The sequence below is a fragment of the Coregonus clupeaformis genome, unplaced genomic scaffold, assembly GCF_020615455.1.
Source record: "Coregonus clupeaformis isolate EN_2021a unplaced genomic scaffold, ASM2061545v1 scaf0461, whole genome shotgun sequence".
Taxonomy (NCBI): domain Eukaryota; kingdom Metazoa; phylum Chordata; class Actinopteri; order Salmoniformes; family Salmonidae; genus Coregonus; species Coregonus clupeaformis.
The window spans coordinates 120176-144555 of record NW_025533916.1 but is presented as its reverse complement, the minus strand read 5'-3'; the positions used below and the strand labels follow the sequence as shown (position 1 = coordinate 144555).

The window sequence follows — 24380 nt, the reverse complement described above, 5'->3', positions numbered from 1 at the left end:
CGCTAGTTTGCAATTGCGCTAGTTAGCAACTTCATTTAAACTGCACGCAGAGACATAAAAATGGTATCCACGCGTTAATCTGACTCTGGGGAAGTCCCGAAGAATCCCTTTAAGACTAGGCTTTATCAGAATGTTATTATACGATGTGACTGTAGAGTGCAATGTCACAGCAAGGTGAGCGACAGGACAGTGTACTCACATAGTGACATCCAAGTGTATGCCAACAATAAATTAATGAAGCAGGATTTGTATTTCACTTTGATTGAACATTTGATATGTCATGGACATCAGGATAGCCTAGTCTGCAAGGGCTTTGAACTTAATAGTATAATATAATAATATGCCATTTAGCAGACGCTTTTATCCAAAGCGACTTACAGTCATGCGTGCATACATTTTTGTGAATGGGTGGTCGTTCTCAGTTTATGTATGTATTAATTAATTTGTTATACAATACATTAATTGTGTAAGGACATCTTGTGTGTGTCACGATCGTTGGTTAGAGATGAGGACCAAGGCGCAGCGTTGAAGGTGAACATATCCTTTTATTACTGATCACACAATCAAAACAATAAATGATAACGTGACGTCTACAGTTTAACACAAACCGAAATGAACAAGAAACCACAAACACAAAGTGAAAGACAGACAGTTAAATATGGCTCCCAATCAGAGACACCCAGCTGACACTCGTTGCCTCTGATTGGGAGTCACTCAGCCCAACATAGAAAATCAAACATAGAATTACACACCCTGGCTCAACATAACATAGTCCCCAGAGCCAGGGCGTGACAGTGTGTGACTATTGTGGTCCTCTGTAGCTCAGCTGGTAGAGCACGGCGCTTGAAACGCCAAGGTAGTGGGTTCGATCCCCGGGACCACCCATACACAAAAATGTATGCACGCATGACTGTAAGTCGCTTTGGATAAAAGCGTCTGCTAAATGGCATATTTATTTATTTATTTATAATTCTGTATGAGTGAAAGCATCACACTGCTTGTTTCACCATTATCTTCCACAAGAGGGTGCTTACTGACTGAGCTTAAGCAACTACTTGTTCTTAACGTAGCTACATCAATCACATTCTGTTGTGAAAAGCTTTTGTAGTACAAGATGTCGATGACAATAAGCAAGCCTTTCATACCTGTCGTCCTTAATTTGCACTTTTGTCCCACTCCCAACTGTACAGTAATAGGGCCTGCCTGACTAGAAGGCCTCCTCCACACACACACACAATATACCTATATGTATATACAGTACACTTTACAATAGTGATCAAAGGTACAGTATATGAAGTGTATTTGAAAGTTGAGCGACATGAAAATGGACTATTGTGCTCTGCAGTCTGATTAATCCATTAACTATCATGTTTTAGGGAAGACCCAGATGCAGACAGTGTCTAAGTAACAAAAGTTTATTACTAGAACAGGGGGCAGGCAAACGACAGGTCAAGGGCAGGCAGAAGTCAATAATCCAGATCAGAGTCCAAAAGGTACAGAACGGCAAGCAGTCTCAGGGTCAGGGCAGGCAGAGGTCAATAATCCAGGGTGGTGTGACAAGGTACAGAACGGCAAGCAGGCTCAGGGTCAGGGCAGGCAGAATGGTCAAAACTGGGAAAACTAGAAAACAGGAACTTGAGAAAGACAGGAGCAAGGGGAAAACCGCTGGTACACTTGACGAAACAAAACGAACTGGCAACAGACAAACAGAGAACACAGGTATAAATACACTGGGGATAATGGGGAAGATGGGCGACACCTTGAGGGGGGTGGAGACAATCACAAAGACAAGTGAAACTGATCAGGGTGTGATATACTGATCAGTCTGATCAATTCATCAACTCATTAACTGATCAGTCTGATCAACTCATTAACTCATTAACTGATCAGTCTGATCAACTCATTAACTAATTTACTGATCAGTCTGATCAACTCATCAACTGATCAGATACAGATACTCCACAGCTGTTGTAGGCACGTTTGTATTTTATGCCCCTCATATCAGATGAGAGAGCCAACGTTGAATTCTTGCTGCTCCTTCAGTGAAGATTGTTTGCTAACATGAAACACTCCAGTCACATCAGTCAACGATGCTCCAGTATGCTCTGGAGCTAATAAACGCTGCTTTGCCACTTGTCAACAAGCTCAGTCAATAAGAAACACTGTGTCCTCATTTATGGAACGTTTAGTGTCAGCTTATGTGTTCTTCTGATTCATATTAAAAACGCAGGAGGACAACGTGTTCTTTTCAGACATTATCATGTGTTGTCAATCATCAACATCTCAAGAATCTCATCATGAAGCCGTCCCTATAGTGCACATTGCCTACCAAATATACTACTGTAACAGGCTTTGATAACTTAATGCTGAGTATGAGTTCTGTATCTGTTTATAGATACTGTAAGCCTTTGTTCTGATTTGCATTAAGCTGAGTGATTACCCAAAGAAGCAGATTGCATCTAATGTTTTTTGTGAGAAGGACAAAATAAATAGGCCTGTCTGTTTCCATTGGTTACCCCATATAAACATATTCCACACAAATAGTCCCACATGGCCTTGGTGAGTTCTTAAGGACATGTCAGACATCCTGGCTGTAAATGAACTTGATGTTGAACAGGACGACTCTGTTTGAAAGGGGGCTTTCTAAAGATTGAAAATGTGTCTGCTGTCTTCTCTGGTTCTTATTGCTTTTTCATTTAGATATGTGTCTAGCCAGCTGCCAGACGATGCTGCCTGGCTGGCTGCATCCCTTCTTAGAGATAGTCAGTCACAATCAGTCAGTATCAGAGGGGAGTGTGGCAGCTCGAACACACTGCACACAGGGTCAATTTGATTTATAAGAAATGGAGGGACGGACCAACACAAAACGGGCCTTGTTGCCTGCGAGTGCCTCACAGCTCTGCCTCACAGTGTTGGCCATTGTGTGGCCTGCCATGAAGTAGGACCCTGGCTGCATCTGGGAAAGGCCTCCGGACCCTTACATCTGCTAGACACTAACAAAGACTCATAGAAAACGTCTCATACCATAAGATGTGCTTCCTGGACCGTTTTATTCTTTGTCTTGTAAATAAAGAAAAAAGGCAGAGTTGAAAGATGTTCAGTGTCTGTCCATTCCTTCCATGTCTTAGCTTTGACCCTGGGCGTTGGGTCACTCTGGCCAGTAATGAGAACCCATATGTGTGACAAACGTTTCCTCCTCCTGGTTCTAAAAGAGCCTTGTCCCTCTCAATGTTCACTGTGACTCTTTAACGGACACTTCTCTGATTTGGCTGTTTGCTTCCTTACGAAATAGTCTCAGCCTAACATGGTAAGGCTTTGTTTTTAATGCTATTATTATCTGTCTCTGTTATCAATTGCATTTTTGACAGTACTTTATGTGCGGTGTTACATTTTTTGACAGATTTGGGAATTGCTTCAATGGACCACTGTTGCTTCAGTGGAACAATTGTGGTAGTCACACAGAATGGGTACAGGAGATTCGTTGGCTCCGTTCAAGCCTTTGTGTCGGATGTAGTTGTATTTTATTTCTCATCTTTTGAGTTTGGTGGATTTTTGTTCTGCTTAGACATGGTCTGTCTGTCTCTGTCCAGATATAGCTCTCATATCCCACTTCTTCTGCAGCACAATGTGGTTTTAAATGTCCCTCAGTTCACAGCACAGCCGCCGTTCTCTCCTACAGTAGCTCAGTCAAATCTTCCCTCTTCTTCTGTGTCTTCAGGAAGGCTCTGTTTCCCTTGAAAGAAAATAACAGAACTTGTCAAAAGATTGTTTATTGTCACGTTCATTAGCCAGTGCAAGAAGCAGGGCTCACTGATTTTTCCATGTTCGCCCCTTTTTATCATTATCATGTGTAGAGTTACGGTATGTTCTTTTACAATACTTTTCTCATAATTACTGAAACTTACAGTACAGTTAGTACTGTACATGCCCTGGAGCCACAGAGAAAACCATGTAAAAACAAATTACATTTAGTCTACTATTTTGTGAATGTTTCCGATTGAGTCACTTACCATACTGAACTGGGATGCAATTTTTTTTGTTGCAATATATTATTTAACATGTACACAAATGTGGGGGACTGGCAACAAGCACCATAGTGCCTTTGTTTTAATTGATTTGATCGGACAGAATGGAAGACATTGTGTGCCTAGCAGAGCCTGAGGTAGCAGGTTGCATCATTACAGATGCAGTGTTTTTGAAATCACCTCAGTATGTAGACATTTTAAACAAAGGGTCATACAATGACGATAAACTCGATTGTGTTATGTGGGCAGCTTGTCTCTCCCTTTTCTGTTTCCCTTCCTCCTTGTTTTGTCCCCTCTGTCTGTTGTATCTGTATGTGTGTTTGTCCCCTTTATGTGGGTGTGTCTGGAGTGGATCAGGGGGCGTGCTCAGGATCTGCCTCTCCTGTGCAGCTGCGGGTTGTTTCCAGTGATTCCTGCCTACGCAGCTGCATCCTATTCTCTCATCAACCTGCACTACTAATTCCGGGGCATGGCTCTCCACCGGCGCCAGATCGTTGTTCTTACCAGAGCGTTTCGGACATATCTCCCAACCTGCCTGCCTTCCTGCCTGTCGGTCTGCCTGCCTGCCTGCCTGCCTGCCTGCCTGCCTGCCTCAGCCTCTCCCTTCCTCCGGAGCCGACTAGCCCACTCTGTTCCTTTACTTCAGTTGTTTTTGGACTAAGACAATTTTTACTTTGATTAAATATTTTTGTTTCTTCCACTCCCTTTGTCATGTTGTTTCTCTGAGTGCTGGGTTGAACCATAGCCTAACAGAACGATCTGGCCATGGACCCAACAGAGAAACAGCACGGGGCAAACAAAGACAGCTTCCAACAAGCTATCCAGGCTCAAGGAACGTTGCTAGGACAGCATGACCAGTTGATTCGGACTCTTGTGGAAGATAATCATCAACTGCTGAACCAGGTGACTCAGTTAACTACACACGTCTCTAAATTGTCTGTTATCAGTTCTCCATCTCTCTCTGACCCCCAGTTTGATGCACCCCAAGTTGTTTCCTCGGACACTAGGCAGGCTTCGTTCCATCGGGAACCCCCTGTCACGTCGCCTGACCCGTTCAATGGAGAATTGGACAAGTGCCGGGGATTTTTGCTTCAGTGTGACTTGATTTTTCGGCGGAGACCACTGTCGTTTTCTACTGATTCATCTAAGGTACATTATGTTCTGGGGCTGTTAAGAGGGAAAGCTCTGGTTTGGGCTGAGGCTGTGTGCTCAGATCAAACTTTGACTGGATTGACTTTTGCTGATTTCTCTGCTAAATTGAAGACTGTTTTTGACCATCCTGACCATGTGGGTAATTCCTCCAAGATACTTTTTAATTTGAGGCAGGGTTCTAACAGTGTGGCAGAGTACTCTATTGAGTTCTGGACGTTGGCAGCGGACTCCAAGTGGAACAATGTGGCACTTCAAGGAGCATTTCTAAACGGTTTGAATGAAGCCATTAAGGATGAACTGGCTGCTCGTGATGAGCCACATGATTTACATTCTCTCGTTTCCCTGTCCATCAAGCTAGACAATCGGTTGCGGAGAGGCGTCGGGAGAGAGGCGATCGGCCACATCTAGGAGGACGAGTTCCCAGCCTTCAACCACTCGAGTCTCGCCTCTCGGAGTCGGCAGCTTCTTGTTCCTGATTCCATCCCGAGCACAGAGGAGGAACCTATGCAAGTGGGTCGAGCTCGACTACCTCCAGCAGAGCGGCAACGGCGCCTCCAGGCGGGTGAGTGCCTGTACTGTGGAGACGCCACACACATTCTGGCTACATGCCCTAAGCGGCCAAAAGACAAGGCTCGCTCGTAACGGTGGGTCTACTTGCGAGCCCAGAGTTAGATCCTGAACCCATCATTCCCGATTACAAGTACCTGTAACCTTACGTTTCCAGAGTCATTCCCTGCCACTCTCAGCTCTCATAGACTCAGGTGCAGAAGATAACTTTATTAGCCACCAGTTCGTTACACAAGCTCGTATCCCCATGGAGCCACTACCTACCCCCATTCGGGTCACAGCCCTTGATGGGCGCCTCCTCGCGGAGATAACTCATCAAACCACCCCCGTTTCCCTAGTGATTTCTGGCAATCATTGTGAAAGCATTCAGCTAAGAGTTATGTCTGGCTCAGCTACCTCCCTAATCCTTGGCTTCCCCTGGTTGGCTCTTCACAACCCACAAATTGATTGGACACGTCACACCATTCTCAGTTGGAGCACTAACTGCCATTCCGAGTGCCTGAGGTCAGCGGTTCCCCCCACTAAGTGTAACCCAACTCCTCCCTCAGCTCCTCTTGATCTGTCATCTGTCCCCAAAGAATACCATGACTTAGCGGAGGTTTTCAGTAAGGACAAGGCTCTGTCTCTACCACCACATAGGCCTTATGATTGCCCTATTGAACTGCTTCCTGGTGCTCCCCTTGCCCTCTAGTCGGTTATACAATCTGTCCCGACCGGAAAGAGAGGCAATGGAGCAGTACATTGGTGATTCTCTGGTCTCGGGCATAATCCGTCCTCGTCGTCTCCTTTGGGTGCAGGTTTCTTTTTTCGTGGAAAAGAAGGACAAGTCGTTACGCCCTGTATCGATTTCAGGGGTTTAAACAACATAACTGTTAAAAACAAGTATCCCCTTCCACTCATCAACTCAGCTTTTGAACCTCTGCATGGCGCCACAGTGTTTTCCAAGCTCGACCTCAGGAATGCTTATCACCTTGTCCGAATCCGAAAGGGAGATGAGTGGAAAACCGCTTTCAACACTCCACTGGGACATTTTGAGTATTTGGTCATGCCCTTTGGGCTTTCAAATGCCCCTGCGGTTTTCAAGCCATGGTGAACGATGTTCTTAGGGATTTTTTGAACCGTTTTGTCTTTGTATACCTGGATGATATTCTTGTTTTTTCCAAGTCACCCGAGGAGCATGAGTCACACGTCCGTCAAGTCCTTCAACGGCTCTTGGAGAACAAGCTGTACGTCAAAGCAGAGAAGTGTGAGTTCCACAAACAGTCTACATCGTTCCTTGGATTCATAATTGAGAGCGGGCAGGTGAAGGCGGACCCAGAAGATCCGGCAGTGACGGAATGGCCCACACCCACCACCCGTAAGCAACTTCAACGATTTTTGGGCTTTGCTAACTTCTACCGTAGATTCATTAAGGGTTTTAGTAGAGTGGTGGCACCTCTACAAGACTCACATCTCCTAAAGTCCCTTTTCGGTGGTCCCCTGAGGCGGAGCAGGCGGTAGGGGTTTTGAAGGAACTGTTTTCCACCTCCCCCGTGTTGATACACCCCAATACCTCTCTGCAGTTTGTTGTGGAGGTGGACGCGTCGGACTCAGGTGTGGGAGCAGTCCTCTCCCAGCGCTCCCCCCACTGACCAAAAGCTTCACCCCTGTGCTTTTTCTCCAAGAAATTGTCACCCACAGAACGGAATTACGACGTTGGAAACCGGGGAACTGCTGGCGGTCAAGCTTGCACTGGAAGAATGGCGGCACTGGCTGGATGGAGCTGAACTGCCGTTTGTGGTCTGGACAGACCACAAAAACTTGGCTTACATCCAAGCCACTAAGAGACTCAACTCACGCCAAGCCAGATGGGCCCTGTTTTTAGTAGGTTTAACTTTATTCTTACATACAGACCGGGGTCAAGAAATGTTAAACCAGATGCTTTGTCCCGCCAGTTTGCTGACCCTTCGGAGACCAGCGAGCCTGAGGCAGTCCTACCTTCCTCATGCGTCGTGGCGGCAGTACAGTGGGAGATCGAGTCTCTTGTGAAGACGGCACTTGCCACGGACCCGGGACCGGGTGATGGACCTCCCAACCTACTCTTTGTTCCCGAGACGGTCCGGTCTCAGGTGTTGCAGTGGATTCACACCTCCCGTTTTGCTGGTCACCCCTGGGATGAGACGACGCGTTGACGCTGCTTAGGAGACATTTTTGGTGGCCTTCAATGGAAACTGACGTTCGGGCTTTTGTGGCAGCCTGTTCAACCTGTGCTCGGGCAAAGCCTCCCATCAGTCCCCCTTCGGGGCTGCTGCTACCCCTCCCAGTTCCCAGCCGTCCCTGGTCCCACTAGCCATGGATTTTGTCACCGGCCTACCCAAGTCTGAAGGTAATGATACTATACTTACCATTGTGGACAGATTCTCTAAATCTGTTCACTATATAGCATTACCAAAATTACCGTCTGCCAGTGAGACAGCGGACCTCCTAGTCCAACATGTATTCCGTCCCCATGGAATACCTGTGGACATCGTATCTGATAGAGGCCCACAGTTTACTTCCCGGGTTTGGAAGGTTTTCTGTTCTGCTTTAGGGTGCTTCCGTTAGTCTATCCTCAGGGTTTCATCCCCAGACCAACGGTCAAACAGAAAGAGCCAATCAAGACCTCGAAGCAACCCTTCGTTGTGTGGCTGCTCAACATCCATCATCCTGGGCCAAACATCTGCCTTGGATAGAGTACGCCCACAACTCCCTCACCACCTCTGCCACTGGTCTTTCACCCTTCAGAGTTACCATGGGTTATCAACCCCCTCTGTTTCCTGCTCAGGAGAAGGAATTGGCTGTTCCTTCGGTTCAGGAGAACCTCCGCCGCTGCCAGAGAGTGTGGCGCGACGCTCGGGAAGCGTTGCTTCGGACCACCGACAGGAACAAGATGACAGCGGATAGGAGCAGGACTCCCGCACCTGTGTTTCATCCTGGTCAAGAGGTTTGGCTGTCGTCTAAGAACGTACCTCTTCGTACCAAATCACGCAAGCTGTCTCCCTCGGTACCTGGGTCCGTTTGTGGTGGAGTCCATCATCAACCCCGCTGCGGTTCGTTTGAAGTTGCCTTCAGCCATGAAGATACACCCTACTTTCCACGTCTCCCAACTGAAACCTGTGTCCTCCAGCCTTTTGTGTCCGCCGGCTGATCCACCTCCACCTGTTCGCCTCATTGACGACCATCCGGCCTACACCGTCAGTAGGCTCCTGGACTCTCGGAGGCGGGGTAGGGGTCTCCAATACCTAGTCGATTGGGAAGGTTATGGACCAGAGGAGAGGTCTTGGGTCCCTAAGCGTTTTGTGTTGGATCCTCAGCTGATCACGGACTTCCATCACGGCAACCCTGACAGGCCTGGTGGGTCGCCAGGTGGCGACCATTGAGGGGGGTACTGTTATGTGGGCAGCTTGTCTCTCCCTTTTCTGTTTCCCTTCCTCCTTGTTTTGTCCCCTCTGTCTGTTGTATCTGTATGTGTGTTTGTCCCCTTTATGTGGGTGTGTCTGGAGTGGATCAGGGGCGTGCTCAGGATCTGCCTCTCCTGTGCAGCTGCGGGTTGTTTCCAGTGATTCCTGCCTCACGCAGCTGCATCCTATTCTCTCATCAACCTGCACTACTAATTCCGGGGCATGGCTCTCCACCGGCGCCAGATCGTTGTTCTTACCAGAGCGTTTCGGACATATCTCCCAACCTGCCTGCCTTCCTGCCTGTCGGTCTGCCTGCCTGCCTGCCTGCCTGCCTGCCTGCCTGCCTCAGCCTCTCCTTCCTCCGGAGCCGACTAGCCCACTCTGTTCCTTTACTTCAGTTGTTTTTGGACTAAGACAATTTTTACTTTGATTAAATATTTTTGTTTCTTCCACTCCCTTTGTCGTGTTGTTTCTCTGAGTGCTGGGTTGAACCATAGCCTAACAGATTGACTGATGACTCAAAGCTAGCACAAGTACCAAATTTGCAGTGGGATTTCATCTATTCCTGCCTCGCTCGCTCTCTGGATCATTTCCCAATTTACCCTTCGCTAAGCCCCGCCCCCCTTGGTTACTGTACAACATTTTTCTGGGAAGCCCAATTCCCCATTCAACCATTGGCAAAATCCTCTCTAAAGGATCTCAAACTGTTTCAAATACACAATGAAATTAAACCCTACCTCAGTGGGTTAAACACAGACTACCCCTTACTAATCAGGAAACTCTTGGTTATGTTGAGTGGACTGTCATTACAAATGCTTCAAGGGAACCTGGTAATGTTTGTAGTGTAGCTAGCCACTGAATGGCTCTGAATTCACTTAGCATGCAGTCAAAGCTATAACCACTTCTGGAGCTAACTAGGGCTCTCAAATCGTATCCTGATGTCGACAGAAGATTTGTATTCATAACATTGTTAACATGCTAGCTAACATACATTTTGAGAAAACAAGTTATACAATGTAACAAAAGTATAATTTCGTATTTGAAAAATACTCCAACAGGCTCAGCATTTCAGGAATCACAGTAGCAAGTACTCCCGTTGCACAGTTATTTAGCCATAAAAAAATAATTTAAAAAATCTCAGTTTTTGCCATATCCCACTGGCTTTCAAGCAATTGAAAAGTGAGCTTGTCCAAGGTGTCGGACTCGACAGTTGTCGCACTGCAATTGGTTGCTCAAAATTCTGGCACAGAGCTTAGCGAATGGTCATATACTGTTGAAAGCAACTTGGAGTTTAAAACTGTTACAGGGCAATCAGTGCACCACTGAGACTTCCTGGAGGGACAGTGAGAGGGCTTTGCCCACCGGGCCACACCACTGAGAGAGAGAGATAGGCCCTAGGTAGGATGGATACAATAGGCAGAGGGATACATTGACATGCAGGGATGAGTGTAGTGAAAATCAGTCAGCAGTGAGGATTTAACACTAGGCCTTTCCTTTAGTACCCCTGTCTCTAACCAGCCTCAGGTGCTGCACTATAATAATCCCCCTATTGCAGGTAGCACAAAGTGGGATTAACGCCCTCATTCATTCCCAGTCATACCAATGAAGCCACAGAAGGGCATGCTAACAGCAAGAGCCCAGACTCTCCTCTGTAGTGGTGGGAGAGGGCCTGTCCTGTTGCTTTCTTGGTATTCAAGGGGAACTAAGGAAACTGGAGGGGAGTATACTCTATAAAGAGCCTCCTCCCAGGGGTTGCAGTGGGAGCACCACACCAGAGGATTGTGGGATTTGGCAGGAGAATCCAGAGGATTTTGTGTTTTTAGATTCTGTGAAAGCTTGGACGGCGTTTCGCTTTAGTAGACAGTTTTTTGCCAGGGGACATGTGAAATCACTACAGCTCAGGGAAGTGAGATAAATCACAAATGATACAAATGTCAAGAAAATAAGCTGTAATTTTTAATCTCTCTAGGAGGATTAATTAGTTAACGATTCAGGTCTCCGGCAAAAAGTAACAGTTCACTGCTATTCCATGGTTCAGAGGATGGTATGCTGCCTAAGATGCATTAGGTCAGGGTTAGTAGTGTCCATTATACAGTATAAAGTCTGATTTATGTTAAGCTAATGGACATTGTGCTCCTTGCTGATATGTTCATGATATTGTCTGACATAGTGTAATCACATACAGTATGTCCTTATTGGGAGCTTGAGGAAGGATAATGCATTTTATGAGCTCATGATAAATGACTGACGACGTGTTATCAGTGCAGTAAATGACCTGTCTGAATGAAGTCAAATGGCAAGTACTGCAGTTTACTGCAGCACAGCACGGCTCCTCAATGAAAGATGAGGCGTTTTGTATTGTACTCACTGCCAACTGCAAGCCCAGTGCTTTATATCAGAGAGAGAGACAGAGAGAATCTGGCAGCCTGGCTGTAGCATTGTAGAATACATGATCTCTCTGCTTTATCATTTCATTAAGACCCTTCCCTTCCTCTCCTCCCTTTCCCCCTCTCCTCCCCTCTGTCCCCACACTCCTCAGTGGATCTGGGGTAGGGTCGTGACTAGCAGCCAGTCACCATGCTAGAGGAGGTACATGCAGAGTTCAGCAGGCCCTCTGTCAGATACAGCAGACAGCTTTGACTGGGCAACACACTGTTGCTAATGACAATGAATCGTCGGTCAGGCCATCCCTTTAGACTAAAGGGGACTTTTTCCTTGTAAAGTACACTGCAGTAAATTCTGCAGCCGCAATGTGACCAGGAGCTTTATGGGTGTGTGTGAGCCTGCTGGGAAATGCTGATAAGGTCCAAGAAGCTGTTATTGTTCTGTCAGAGTGGTGTATGTAGGTGAGTGGAAGGAATCAAGCGCAGGAACCAGGATGACTTCAACCGTTTAGTAATGTTCAAATTACACGAGAACAAAATGAGTCGCCAACCCAACCGGGTGGCGCAAACAATTACGCACAAAAACACAGTGCGTCAAAAACAAGAAAAGCGCACGCAGTGCGAGCTCTCGGGTAAACACAACGAGAGAATACAATAAACTACACAGAGGCAGGCTGACAATCAACAATCACGCATAACACCTGACCCAAACAAACAAACTAAATAAGGGGAACAATCAAGACACAAATAAGGGACAGGTGTTATGAACAGACAAAACCAAATGAACAAGAAACATAGAACGGTGGCAGCTAGTACTCCGGAGACGACGACCGCCCGAAGTCCGCCCCGAACAAGGAAGAGGAGCAGCCTCGGCCGAAACCGTGACAGTACCCCCCCTTGACGCCGCCGGCTCCAGCCGTGCGCCGACCCGGAGCTCGAGGACGACCCGGACGACGCGGAGCAGGGCGCGCAGGATGACCCCGATGGAAATCGGTCAATAGGGACTGGTCTAACACGTCCCTCCTTGGCACCCAGCACCGCTCCTCCGGACCGTACCCCTCCCACTCCACGAGATATTGAAGACCCCCCATCCGGCGTCTAGAATCCAGGATGGACCTCACGGTGTGCGCCGGAGCCCCTCGATGTCCAACGGGGCGGAGGAGTCTCCTCAATCTCAAAGTCCTGGAGTGGACCAGCTACCACCGGCCTGAGGAGAGACACATGGAACGAGGGGTTAATATTTTTGTAGTCAACAGGTAGTTCTAACCTATAACTCACCTCGTTCAATCTCCTCAGGACTTTAAACGGCCCCACAAACCGCCGACCCAGCTTCCGGCAGGGCAGGCGGAGGGGCAGGTTTCTGGTTGAGAGCCAGACTCGATCTCCAGGTGCGTACACTGGCCCCTCACTGCGGTGTAGGTCGGCGCTCGTCTTCTGTCGACGTATGGCACGCTGCAGATGGACGTGTGCAGCGTCCCACGTCTCCTCCGAGCGCCTTACCCACTCATCCACAGCGGGGGCCTCGATCTGGCTCTCATGCCATGGTGCCAGCACCGGCTGGTACCCTAACACACACTGAAAAGGGGTTAGTTGGGTGGAGGAGTGGCGAAGAGAGTTCTGTGCCATCTCGGCCCAGGGCACATATCTCGCCCACTCCTCCGGCCGGTCCTGGCAGTATGACCTCAGAAACCTACCCACATCCTGGTTGACCCGTTCAACCTGCCCATTACTCTCCGGGTGGTAACCCGAGGTAAGGCTTACCGACACCCCCAACCGTTCCATAAATGCCCTCCACACTCTAGAGGTGAACTGGGGGCCTCGGTCAGACACTATATCCTCGGGTACCCCGTAATGCCGGAAGACATGGGTGAACAGAGCCTCTGCGGTCTGTAGGGCAGTGGGTAGACCCGGCATGGGAAGGAGACGACAGGCCTTCGAGAACCGATCCACAACGACCAGGATGGTAGTATTCCCCTGTGAGGGGGGAAGGTCGGTAACAAAATCCACCGAGAGGTGGGACCAGGGTCGTTGTGGAATAGGCAGGGGTTGTAACTTACCCCTGGGCAAATGTCTGGGCGCCTTACACTGGGCACACACCGAACAGGAGGAGACATAAATCCTCACATCCCTAGCTAACGTTGGCCACCAGTACTTCGTGCTAAGGCAGTGCACTGTCCGGCCGATACCCGGATGGCCAGAGGAGGGGGACGTATGAGCCCAACAAATGAGGCGATCGCGTACCTCGAGCGGAACGTACGTCCGACCCACAGGACACTGTGGAGGACTCGGGTCGGTGCGTAACGCCCGCTCGATCTCACCATCAACCTCCCACACCACCGGAGCAACCAGACAAGACTCCGGTAGTATGGGCGTGGACTCAACTGCCCTCTCCTCTGCGTCATACCGCCGAGACAGAGCATCTGCCCTCCCGTTCTGGGACCCAGGGATGTATGTGATCTTAAACACAAACCGGGCTAGGAACATAGTCCAGCGAGCCTGGCGAGGATTCAGTCTCCTAGCTGCCCGGATGTACTCCAGGTTACGATGGTCAGTTAGAATGAGGAAAGGGTGTTGAGCCCCCTCGAGCCAATGCCGCCACACCTTTAGGGGCCTGTACCACGGCTAACAGCTCCCTGTCTCCTACGTCATAATTCCGCTCCGCCGGGACTGAGCTTCTTTGAGTAGAACGCACAGGGACGGAGTTTAGGTGGAGTGCCAGAACGCTGGGAAAGAACGGCCCCTATCCCGGCCTCTGACGCGTCCACCTCTACTTGGAACGGTAAAGAGGATCTGGATGCGCCAACACCGGCGCCCGAGGTAAACAGGTCCTTTAGTCTCCCAAATGCCCTGTCCGCCTCAGCTGACCACCGCAAGCGCACCGGACCCCCCTTTAACAGAGACGTTATGGGAGCTGCCACCTGTCCAAAACCCCGGATAAACCTCCGGTAATAATTCGCAAAACCCAAGAACCGTTGCACCTCCTTCACAGTGGTTGGGGTCTGCCAATTACGCACAGCTGACACCCGGTCTACCTCCATCTTCACCCCTGACGCAGATAACTGGTAACCCAGAAAGGAGACCGACTTCTGGAAAAACAGACATTTCTCTGCCTTGACATATAGGTCATGCTCCAACAGCCTCCTCAATACTCGGCGCACCAGGGCTACATGCTCAGCACGGGTAGGACTATACACCAGAATGTCGTCGATGTACACAACTACTCCCTGTCCCTGCATGTCCCGGAAAATCTCATCGACGAAGGATTGGAAGACTGAGGGAGCATTCATCAACCCATATGGCATGACTAGATACTCGTAGTGTCCGGAAGTCGTGCTAAACGCTGTCTTCCATTCATCGCCCTCTCGAATGCGTACCAAGTTATATGCGCTCCTAAGATCCAATTTTGTAAAGAACTGCGCACCGTGCAGTGACTCCGTCATAGTCGCAATCAGAGGAAGTGGATAGCTGTACTTCACTGTGATCTGATTGAGACCGCGGTAATCAATACACGGCCGCAGACCTCCATCCTTTTTCTTCACAAAAAAGAAACTTGAGGAAGCGGGTGAAACGGAGGCCCGTATGTATCCCTGTCTAAGAGACTCAGAGATGTATGTCTCCATAGACTTTCTCTCCTCTTGAGACAAGGGATACACATGGCTCCGCGGGAGAGCTGCGCCTGACTGGAGATCTATCGCACAATCCCCCCGTCTATGAGGCGGCAGCTGCGCCGCCCTCGTCTTACTGAACACCAGTGCCAAATCCTCATACTCGGGGGGAATCTGCAGTGCTGGCATTAGATTCGGACTCTCCACCGAGGTCGCCCCTATGGAAACACCCAGACACCGCCCCTCACATTGAGCTGACCACCCTTTAAGAGCTTTCTCTCGCCACCTAATAATAGGGTCATGAGTCATCAACCAGGGAAGACCCAACACTACCGGATACGCAGGAGAGTCAATCAGATAGAGCTGAATTCTCTCCTCATGACCCTCCTGCGCCATCATCTGAAGGGGTGCTGTGACCTCCCTAATCAACCCAGACCCTAACGGACGGCTATCTAGGGCATGGACGGGGAAAGGCTTATCCACTGGAAGGAGAGGAATCCCTAACTCTAAACAGAACTGGCGATCTACAAAATTCCCAGCTGCGCCTGAATCTACCAGCGCCTTATGCTGGGAACGAGGTGCAACCTGTGGGAAACAAACAGGCAAGGTTAGGTGCACGACAGAAAGCTCTGGGTAAGCAGGGCGCCTACTCACCTGGGGGGACCCCCCAATGCCTGACCTGCCATCTCCTCCACTGGAGGACCCGCCCCAACACCTAGCCGCAGTGTGTCCTCCACGACCACAGTTGGTGCAAGGGCCGGGTCCCCGCGGGCTCCTCCTCCTCCGTTCCCTAGCGCCAGCACCCCCGAGCTCCATAGGACTCGGCTCAGAGGCGCTGGAGAGTGGAATGGGCGAACCCCCCCCCTCCGGAACGCCCACGGGTGGCGAGCAGGGTATCCAGCCGGATGGCCATGTCGACCAGTTGGTCGAAAGTGAACGATGTGTCCCTGCACGCCAACTCTCGCTGGACGTCCTCCCGGAGGCTGCAGCGGAAATGGTCAATAAGGGCCCGCTCATTCCACCCTGCATCAGCCGCTAGGGTCCGGAACTCTAAGGCAAAGTCCTGGGCGCTCCTCATCCCCTGTCGGAGGTAGAATAGACGTTCCCCCGCCGCCTTCCCCTCTGGTGGATGGTCGAATACAGCACGGAAGCGGCGGGAGAACTCCGCATAGTTCGTGGTAGCGGCGTCCATTCTCCTCCACTCGGCGTTGGCCCACTCCAACGCCTTGCCGGTGAGACAGGAGATGAGGGCTGAGACGCTCTCGTGTCCCGAGGGCGTCGGGCGTACGGTGGCGAGGTAGAGCTCCACCTGCAGCAGGAACCCTTGACACCCGGCGGTGGAGCCGTCGTACGCCCTCGGGAGCGAGAGCCGAATCCCACTGGGTTCCGGAGATGAATCAGGAGGGCTGACCGATGGAGCTGGGTCGGTGGGTGGAGGTGTGGGAACCCCGCTGGTCTCCCATCGGTGCAGAGTGTTCATCACCCTCTCCATGGCGTGACAGACCTGGTTAATACGGTCCTCCTGACTACGGAGACGTTCAGCCATCTCGGCTGTCGGCGTAGTCGCTCCTGCTGATTCCATGGTGATGCGTGATTCTGTCAGAGTGGTGTATGTAGGTGAGTGGAAGGAATCAAGCGCAGGAACCAGGATGACTTCAACCGTTTAGTAATGTTCAAATTACACGAGAACAAAATGAGTCGCCAACCCAACCGGGTGGCGCAAACAATTACGCACAAAAACACAGTGCGTCAAAAACAAGAAAAGCGCACGCAGTGCGAGCTCTCGGGTAAACACAACGAGAGAATACAATAAACTACACAGAGGCAGGCTGACAATCAACAATCACGCATAACACCTGACCCAAACAAACAAACTAAATAAGGGGAACAATCAAGACACAAATAAGGGACAGGTGTTATGAACAGACAAAACCAAATGAACAAGAAACATAGAACGGTGGCAGCTAGTACTCCGGAGACGACGACCGCCGAAGTCCGCCCGAACAAGGAAGAGGAGCAGCCTCGGCCGAAACCGTGACATGTTATTTATCCAGATAGTGGACCATTGTGAATAACATCCTTCAAGCTAGGGAAGTGTAAGATCCTGAAGAAAGCACTGTGAGCCGAAAATAATAACTTCTAAATAATAACAGCACATCGGAACGGATGTTGTTTATACATTTCAAGGGAACATGTACAGTGGCGGCCAAAAATATTGGCACCCTTGCACTTTTAAAATAAGTTAAAATGGGAAAAAAATGTTTTATTGGATTGTCAACATTGCAGAACAATTGTTTTTGGGGGAAACTTAAGTTTACAATGTTATTTAAGAAAAATCAAACAAATGGCATGGACAAAATAATTGGCACCCAGGAGCTAATATTTGGTTAAACAGCCTTTGGCGAACATAACAGTAAAAAAACACTTATTGTAATCATCAATGGGCTTGCTGCACATGGCAATTTGGCCCACCCTTCAACTGCAAATTGCTCCAATTTTTCTGATCTCACCTTAGGTTTATGATGGGATTCAGATCTGGACTCATTGCTGGCCACTGCAGAACAGTCCAGTGTTTATTCTTGAACCATTCCTGGGTGCTTTTTGATGTGTGTTTAGGTTGTTGTTCTGCTGGAAGACCCACAACCTTCAACAGAGACACCGTTTTTGGACACTGGGTTGAACATTGCACTCCAAAACACCTTGATAATCTGCTGATTTCATGATGTCTTGCACACGTTCAAGGCCCCCAGTACCAGAGACAGCAAAGCAACCCCACAGCATTATCAAACCTCCCCCATGTTTCATTATAGGGAGGGTGTTCTTTTCTTTGATTGCTTCATTTGGTCATCGGTAAACATAAGGCTGATCTGTGTTGTCAAAGAGCTCTAATTTGGTTCATTAGGCTTGTTTAGGTGACAGAGTGAAATGGGGCTTTCTTGTGTCTCTTTCAGCAGTGGGGTCTTTCTATGTTTACCAACGACCACATGAATCATTCAAAGAAAAGAACACCCTTCCTACAATCAAACAAGCTTTCCAATTCCTTGCCACAGTTCAATATTTCCTGAATTAAACATTACATTCATTATTACATTGTTCCTACTAATTAAAACATATATTTTCTACATACAGTAGCTGTGTCTGTGCTTGCAATCAGCCTGCTTCAGAAATGTGGGAGTACTTTGTACTGTAACTGGGTGGAAATTAGCAGACACTGCTAATTGGGAAAATTAGAGGCTGATGCAGCCCTCCTTGATATGTAGATACTGTACATAATATGGAATATTATGTAGATTAATCAAGTGGGTAAATCAATTACAGTAAAAAAAATTTTAAAAAAAAGAGAACAAAATCAACATTTCTCAATGAATTGTTAATAGTTGCATTCACCATTTATATGAGCAAGACTGGGTAACAGTGACAGCGTATGTGAATGATCTGGTAGTGAAAGGAGTGGTGTGTTTGTGACAGAAGCCAGTGGCCGCCAGCCCTGCACCGGGGGATGAGATCAAGACTGTCCCTCTTCCCCAAGGCTGGAGATGTCACATGTCACCCGAGGGATGCAGGTACTACATCAACACCGCCAGCAAAGGTAAGCCAGGCACACAGCTCCACCACAACCCTACTGACATGCTCACTCATGTGAGAGGAGGATCAATATTATGAGGATGATGGAAGAAATCTGGCAGATCCTCCATTCCTATTTGCTGTGATTCACCTTCTGCCAGCACCATAGATTTCTACAATGCCCCTGACTATGTATATATGATGTATATATCGGCGTTATTACTGTAGCTATATAATCTGCATGATTATGCTGGAACCAATACATATTTCATCATTTGACTAGCAAAAATGTGTGATGCGTCCACCCTCATAAAGATGACGCATAAAGCTTACTTAATTTTTTTTACTGATAGCATACACAGATGTTTGGCTTAACAGCCTTCTCCAGTGTATAGGTTCAAATCTTTTTCAATCAGAAACCATCAGTTCCATTTGTCAGTGTTTTGTTTGGTAACCATAGTTTCCAGTTCTGCCGTGAAATGCTGCCAGCTCAGAGAGCTCATTACCATTCCCCATCATCAACATCTCTCCAGCCCATTCATTTGAAGGAGGGCCTAACATCTCATCCACTTTAATCTGATTAGCCCAAATGTGTGGTGATGGCAGCCACTGCTGCAGGTACCTCAGCAGCTCAACCTATGTGTTCTGAGGAACTCCACAGAGCCTTCCTGTGTAATGACATTTAAACAACCCCTGTTTACTAGACAGAAAAAACACAATGTTGTTTAATACCAGGGCTAATAGGCAGCCGACCTTTAATAGAGATGCTTATCGGAACCTTTTAATTTTGTGGCATGATTCTGCACTACACAGATAGAGCTGTGTGTGTTTGTCTGTGTGTGTGTGTGTGTGTGTGTGTGTGTGTGTGTGTGTGTGTGTGTGTGTGTGTGTGTGTGTGTGTGTGTGTGTGTGTGTGTGTGTGTGTGTGTGTGTGTGTGTGTGTGCGTGTGTATGCGTGCCCCTCAATGGCATAGGAGCCAGAGAGAAAGACTGTTTCCCACAGGACAAAGCCAGGATTCACCCATGGCAGCTCCAACACTCTGGCAGAACACTGCACCTTGGCACACCACACACTGTAGTAGAGAGAAAGGCCCAGGGGCTATTTTATAAAACCATATGCTGTAACACTCATTATTATACTGTGTGTTATAACTCTATTATGGACTTTAATTCAACTGCATAATGATTAAAATGTGTTTTTTAATTACACTGATTAGAGATGTTATTTTTAAAGGGCACTCAGTTGTATTTTCAAGCAATTCTAACACTTTTATTACACAAGAGCATGTAATGTACCAATGTTATCAGCTCTCCATTGTAGATACAATGTCTCTGCCTGATTGATAGTCAGAAAGCATCTCTAACACTGTCCAGATGTCAAAGTACTTCTTGCTCCACTAACTGGAATTATGTTTGTTTGATGCCCCGGGAACATTCTGAGAGCATGTCAAGAATCTCAAATGTTTTTTCAGCAAATGAATAATTCATTTCAATACTTTTCATTTAAAGTATTCTCTTCCTGTTCCTCTGTTCTCAACTGAAAGAGAACACTAACTATCAGACCTTGAGTACACTGTAGTCGCTCGCTGTAGTGACGTGTGACCATGTCCTCTACAATACTTTTTGAAAATTTCTCAATAGTTGTGCTCTCCCCCTGTGTTCTTTAGAGTTTCATTCAGCGTTCAGGGAAACTGTGGAACTGTGTGTCCATTGTGCTTTACGCCTCCTATGGCTTTAACCATTCGTGTGTCATTCCAGAAACAACATGGGAACGGCCCTCTGCTTCTTATGGGACCCCAGTGAGACCACCGGCACAAAGGAACTCCTTACCCGAAGGTAACATCAAGCCTCTTCTGATTTAAATCTACCATATCTATCGAGTTAAATAAGTGCCAGAAATGTTGCTACATAGATATAGCAATTCCTCTTCTTCACTGTGTAGTAGCTCTACAACTGAAGCCTTAGCAATCTAACTTGGCCTAGCTAGCTGGAACCCTTGTTGGCTTATTTAGGGGCATTTCAGGTGCTGCCTCTGATTATGTCAGAGGAACACCATCCCAGGCCAGTAGGTGGTATTCCACTGCTGGTGTGTTCTCTCCACACACTGGGATAACAACCAGGGAGAGAACATCCAGCTGTAGGGATTTGTCAATACAGACCAGACAAGGCTAATCCTCCCAGGGGAGGCAGGCAGTAATGAAGCCCAGGTTAAGAGATCTCTCTGCCTGGCTAGTCCAGCCTGGCTCCTCCCTGGGCTCCGGATGCCCCGGCCCGGCACTGGAGAGGAGCCCCAGGAAGTTAGAGATTGGGGGGATTGGGGGTAAGGTTAGAGAGGGCGAAGTAGTGTTGAACAGGAAGTGGGCTCAGATTACACTGCCTGTATCTGAGTCCATAACTCAGTCTGCTTGGATAATACAAAGCATTCATGGAGACAGCCATGGGCTCTAGAATAAGTATGACGGCAACGCCATGGGCTCCCTATCTGGGGCTGAGCATTCTGTTGATGATACCGCAGATTCCCACCTAGTGACACTTCATACCGTTCCATTTCAACACACTTTTGTAGTTCTGATTCCGTGATATATATTTATGTATATGTCTCTCTAACACAGTATCCCCCTCTGATCACTATTCCCCTGGTCCCTGCTCCATTATGTGTGAGGTAGAACTGGGTCATTATGTCATGTCTTTACATGGCTGTGGTGCTCAGCTTCCCTCAGGGGTCATTATGTAATGTCTTTACATGGATGTGGTGCTCAGCTTCTCTCAGGGCTCATTATGTTGTGTCTTTGCATGGCTGTGGTGCTCAGCTTCCCTCAGGGGTTATTATGTAATGTCTTTACATGGATGTGGTGCTCAGCTTCCCTCAGGGGTCATTATGTTGTGTCTTTACATGGCTGTGGTGCTCAGCTTCCCTCAGGGGTCATTATGTCATGTCTTTACATGGCTGTGGTGCTCAGCTTCCCTCAGGGGTCATTATGTCATGTCTTTACATGGCTGTGGTGCTCAGCTTCCCTCAGGGGTCATTATGTTGTGTCTTTACATGGCTGTGGTGCTCAGCTTCCCTCAGGGGTCATTATTTCATGTCTTTACATGGCTGTGGTGCTCAGCTTCCCTCAGGGGTCATTATGTTGTGTCTTTACATGGCTCTGGTGCTCAGCTTTCCTCAGGGGTCATTATGTTGTGTCTTTACATGGCTGTGGTGCTCAGCTTCCCTCAGGAGTCATGCTGATGTAATAATGCTCTAGCTCATGTGTTTACCTTCAGCTGGAAATGGGCTGCCTTGATATGCAGCAAGTGGACAGGCCATGAATCACAGCCGATGAGGATCCATTAGAACCCTGTAGGATAGGATGTGAGTAGGGATATTACCATAGACATATGCAGGGCTGTGACACACACACACAAACCCAGACATACACACACACACACACACACACACACACACACACATACAGACACACAGGAACATCTCCCTTAAGGCCGTTGGCATTATTGTAAGGCCATTGTTTTCTTATTGGCCAGAGTGAGAAGGCGATTGAAACACCTATGAGATATGCTGTGTACTGAGCCGTAGCCCAGTGAGATGAACTGGAGCTGGGACAAGGAAGGAATATAAGGGGGGAGTGCAAACCGCTTTCTGTCTGGAAGATGAATGAGGATGTATTATTCCCTAATGTTAGGATGCAAATAGCTCCATAACATTAAGATGTCACATTAAGACATAAGCACAAGATGACCTTTTCACTATAATGGATTGATACACAGTCCTTCACATGAAGGAGTTGTATATTCCCCAGGGTGCTTATCGTTCTGAACTGATTCAGTAAGTAGCGGGTTTAATCTGTCATTCATCTCAATGACATTTATGATATTTTCCCTTGTAGTCAATGGATCATGTCACACCACAGGAAGTGCTATGCATCCCACGGACCCCCCTGGCGTGCCCCTACGCAGAGCCACTATGGACAAACAGGTGAGACTTTAAACTCAGCACTGCAGTCTGTAATACACTTTATAAAAGGGACTTCACCTGATAGACCTGTATTTTATCCGACCCGTTAAGTCTATTACGGTTGGAACATTGCAATCAGCTCAACGTATTGATCAGAGTGAAATAGTTGTCTGATATTGATTTCACATCGACAGTAAGCAGCTCAGACTCAATAATGGTTCCTATGACACCTATAACATGTTGCAGGCAAACTAATTCACATTTTTACTATTTTAATGCAATAATTCACAGTTTATTCTTGATGTGGTATGATTGAAATCCATCGCACGCATCAAACATTCTTCAGGACCAAAGCGGTCCTCTATGGTCCTCCACAGTCCTGTTTGAGCAGCTATGAACCTGGGCCAAGAAATGTTACACGCCAACCCACGTGACTAATTACTCACCGTTAGCGAGTACCCTGTCATCAGCTAACGGAGAATAGATGGACAGATTTGGGCCATATGGGCAGCTGAGATTTGGACCACGCAGCAGGGTTTGTTGTCAGCTTTTCAAACGACGCCAGCAAGAGAATCTTACTAGCTCACACTGGGAGAACTGGGCGTCCTGGGTTTCTGGGAAAGTCTGCTGGCTGGATCGCCGCGCTCCGAGCAGCCCGGACACATCGGTAGGTGCTGGTCAACGGCGCCATGTTTCGGAGGAGGAAGGTGAGAGTGCGTCGATGCGATGCGTGAAGCTTTCACTGGGTTACTACAACTGACTGTGTTGTTGTGTTGGCCACTGCAGGTGGGTGTTGTAATAAGCAGGGGAGGAGAGGAGGGGACAGTGGGGTTGTGTCCTTGGGGCGATCACACGTACGTACTGTTGCAGCTCTGCTTTTCTCTGCACACATGCTGCTGCCTCTGGTGGAACGTCATCATTAGAGAGCGAGAGAGCGAGAGACAGCGAAAGAGAGGGAGAGAGTAGAGTGAGAGAGAGAGAGAGAGAGTAGAAAGAGAGAGGGAGAGATGGTAAGTGTGGCTGCAGCCCTGCAGACACAGATAAACACCACACACACCCTCAGGCTCCCTCCGCACTCACATACAGTGCACTCACACATGCGTACATCAATTCTTCCGCACATCCACCCTCTGGACCCCCACCCCTGAAAAAACGAAGATGCATCAGCCCTCCACAAACACACCTGCCAAACACACCTCCACAAACACCCACACACTATTATCAGACATCCTGTACCCACACACTATTATCAGACATCCTGTACCCACACACTATTATCAGACATCCTGTACCCACACACTATTATCAGACATCCTGTACCCACACACTATTATCAGACATCCTGTACCCACACACTATTATCAGACATCCTATACCCACACTGCTCTGAATTGTAATTACGCTAACACACACCCACACTATCAGACAGTATTGTATGCACATACACATCTCCCTAAACCACATAGTCTCACACACACACACACTAAAGCTCATAAACACACGTGGGGCCAGAGAGGCTGTTCATTGGTTGTGTTTTTCTCCTCTTTTCCTCCAACTTGCCTCTTAATCATAATTAGCCTTCTAGTGATCATCACTCAGCCATTTCCCTCAGACCCTGCCCCCTCTCCTCTCTCCTTATCCTCTCCTCCCACATTTAAAACTCTCTCTCTCTCTCTCTCTCTCTCTCTCTCTCTCTGTCTCTTTCTCAG

The 24380-nt window shown here is 48.1% G+C and overlaps 1 protein-coding gene across 1 annotated transcript; it reads left to right on the top strand.

The window, feature by feature from the left end:
- Nucleotides 1–3243: 3243 nt before the first annotated feature.
- LOC121560420 (growth arrest-specific protein 7-like) lies at nt 3244–22995 on the top strand. Its single transcript, XM_041873405.2, has 4 exons — nt 3244–3307; nt 18621–18741; nt 20475–20552; nt 22604–22995. Exons 1-4 carry the CDS (start codon nt 3305–3307, stop codon nt 22702–22704), a joined length of 303 nt encoding a protein of 100 aa, XP_041729339.1. The 5' UTR covers nt 3244–3304; the 3' UTR covers nt 22705–22995.
- The last annotated feature ends 1385 nt before the right edge of the window (nt 22996–24380 follow it).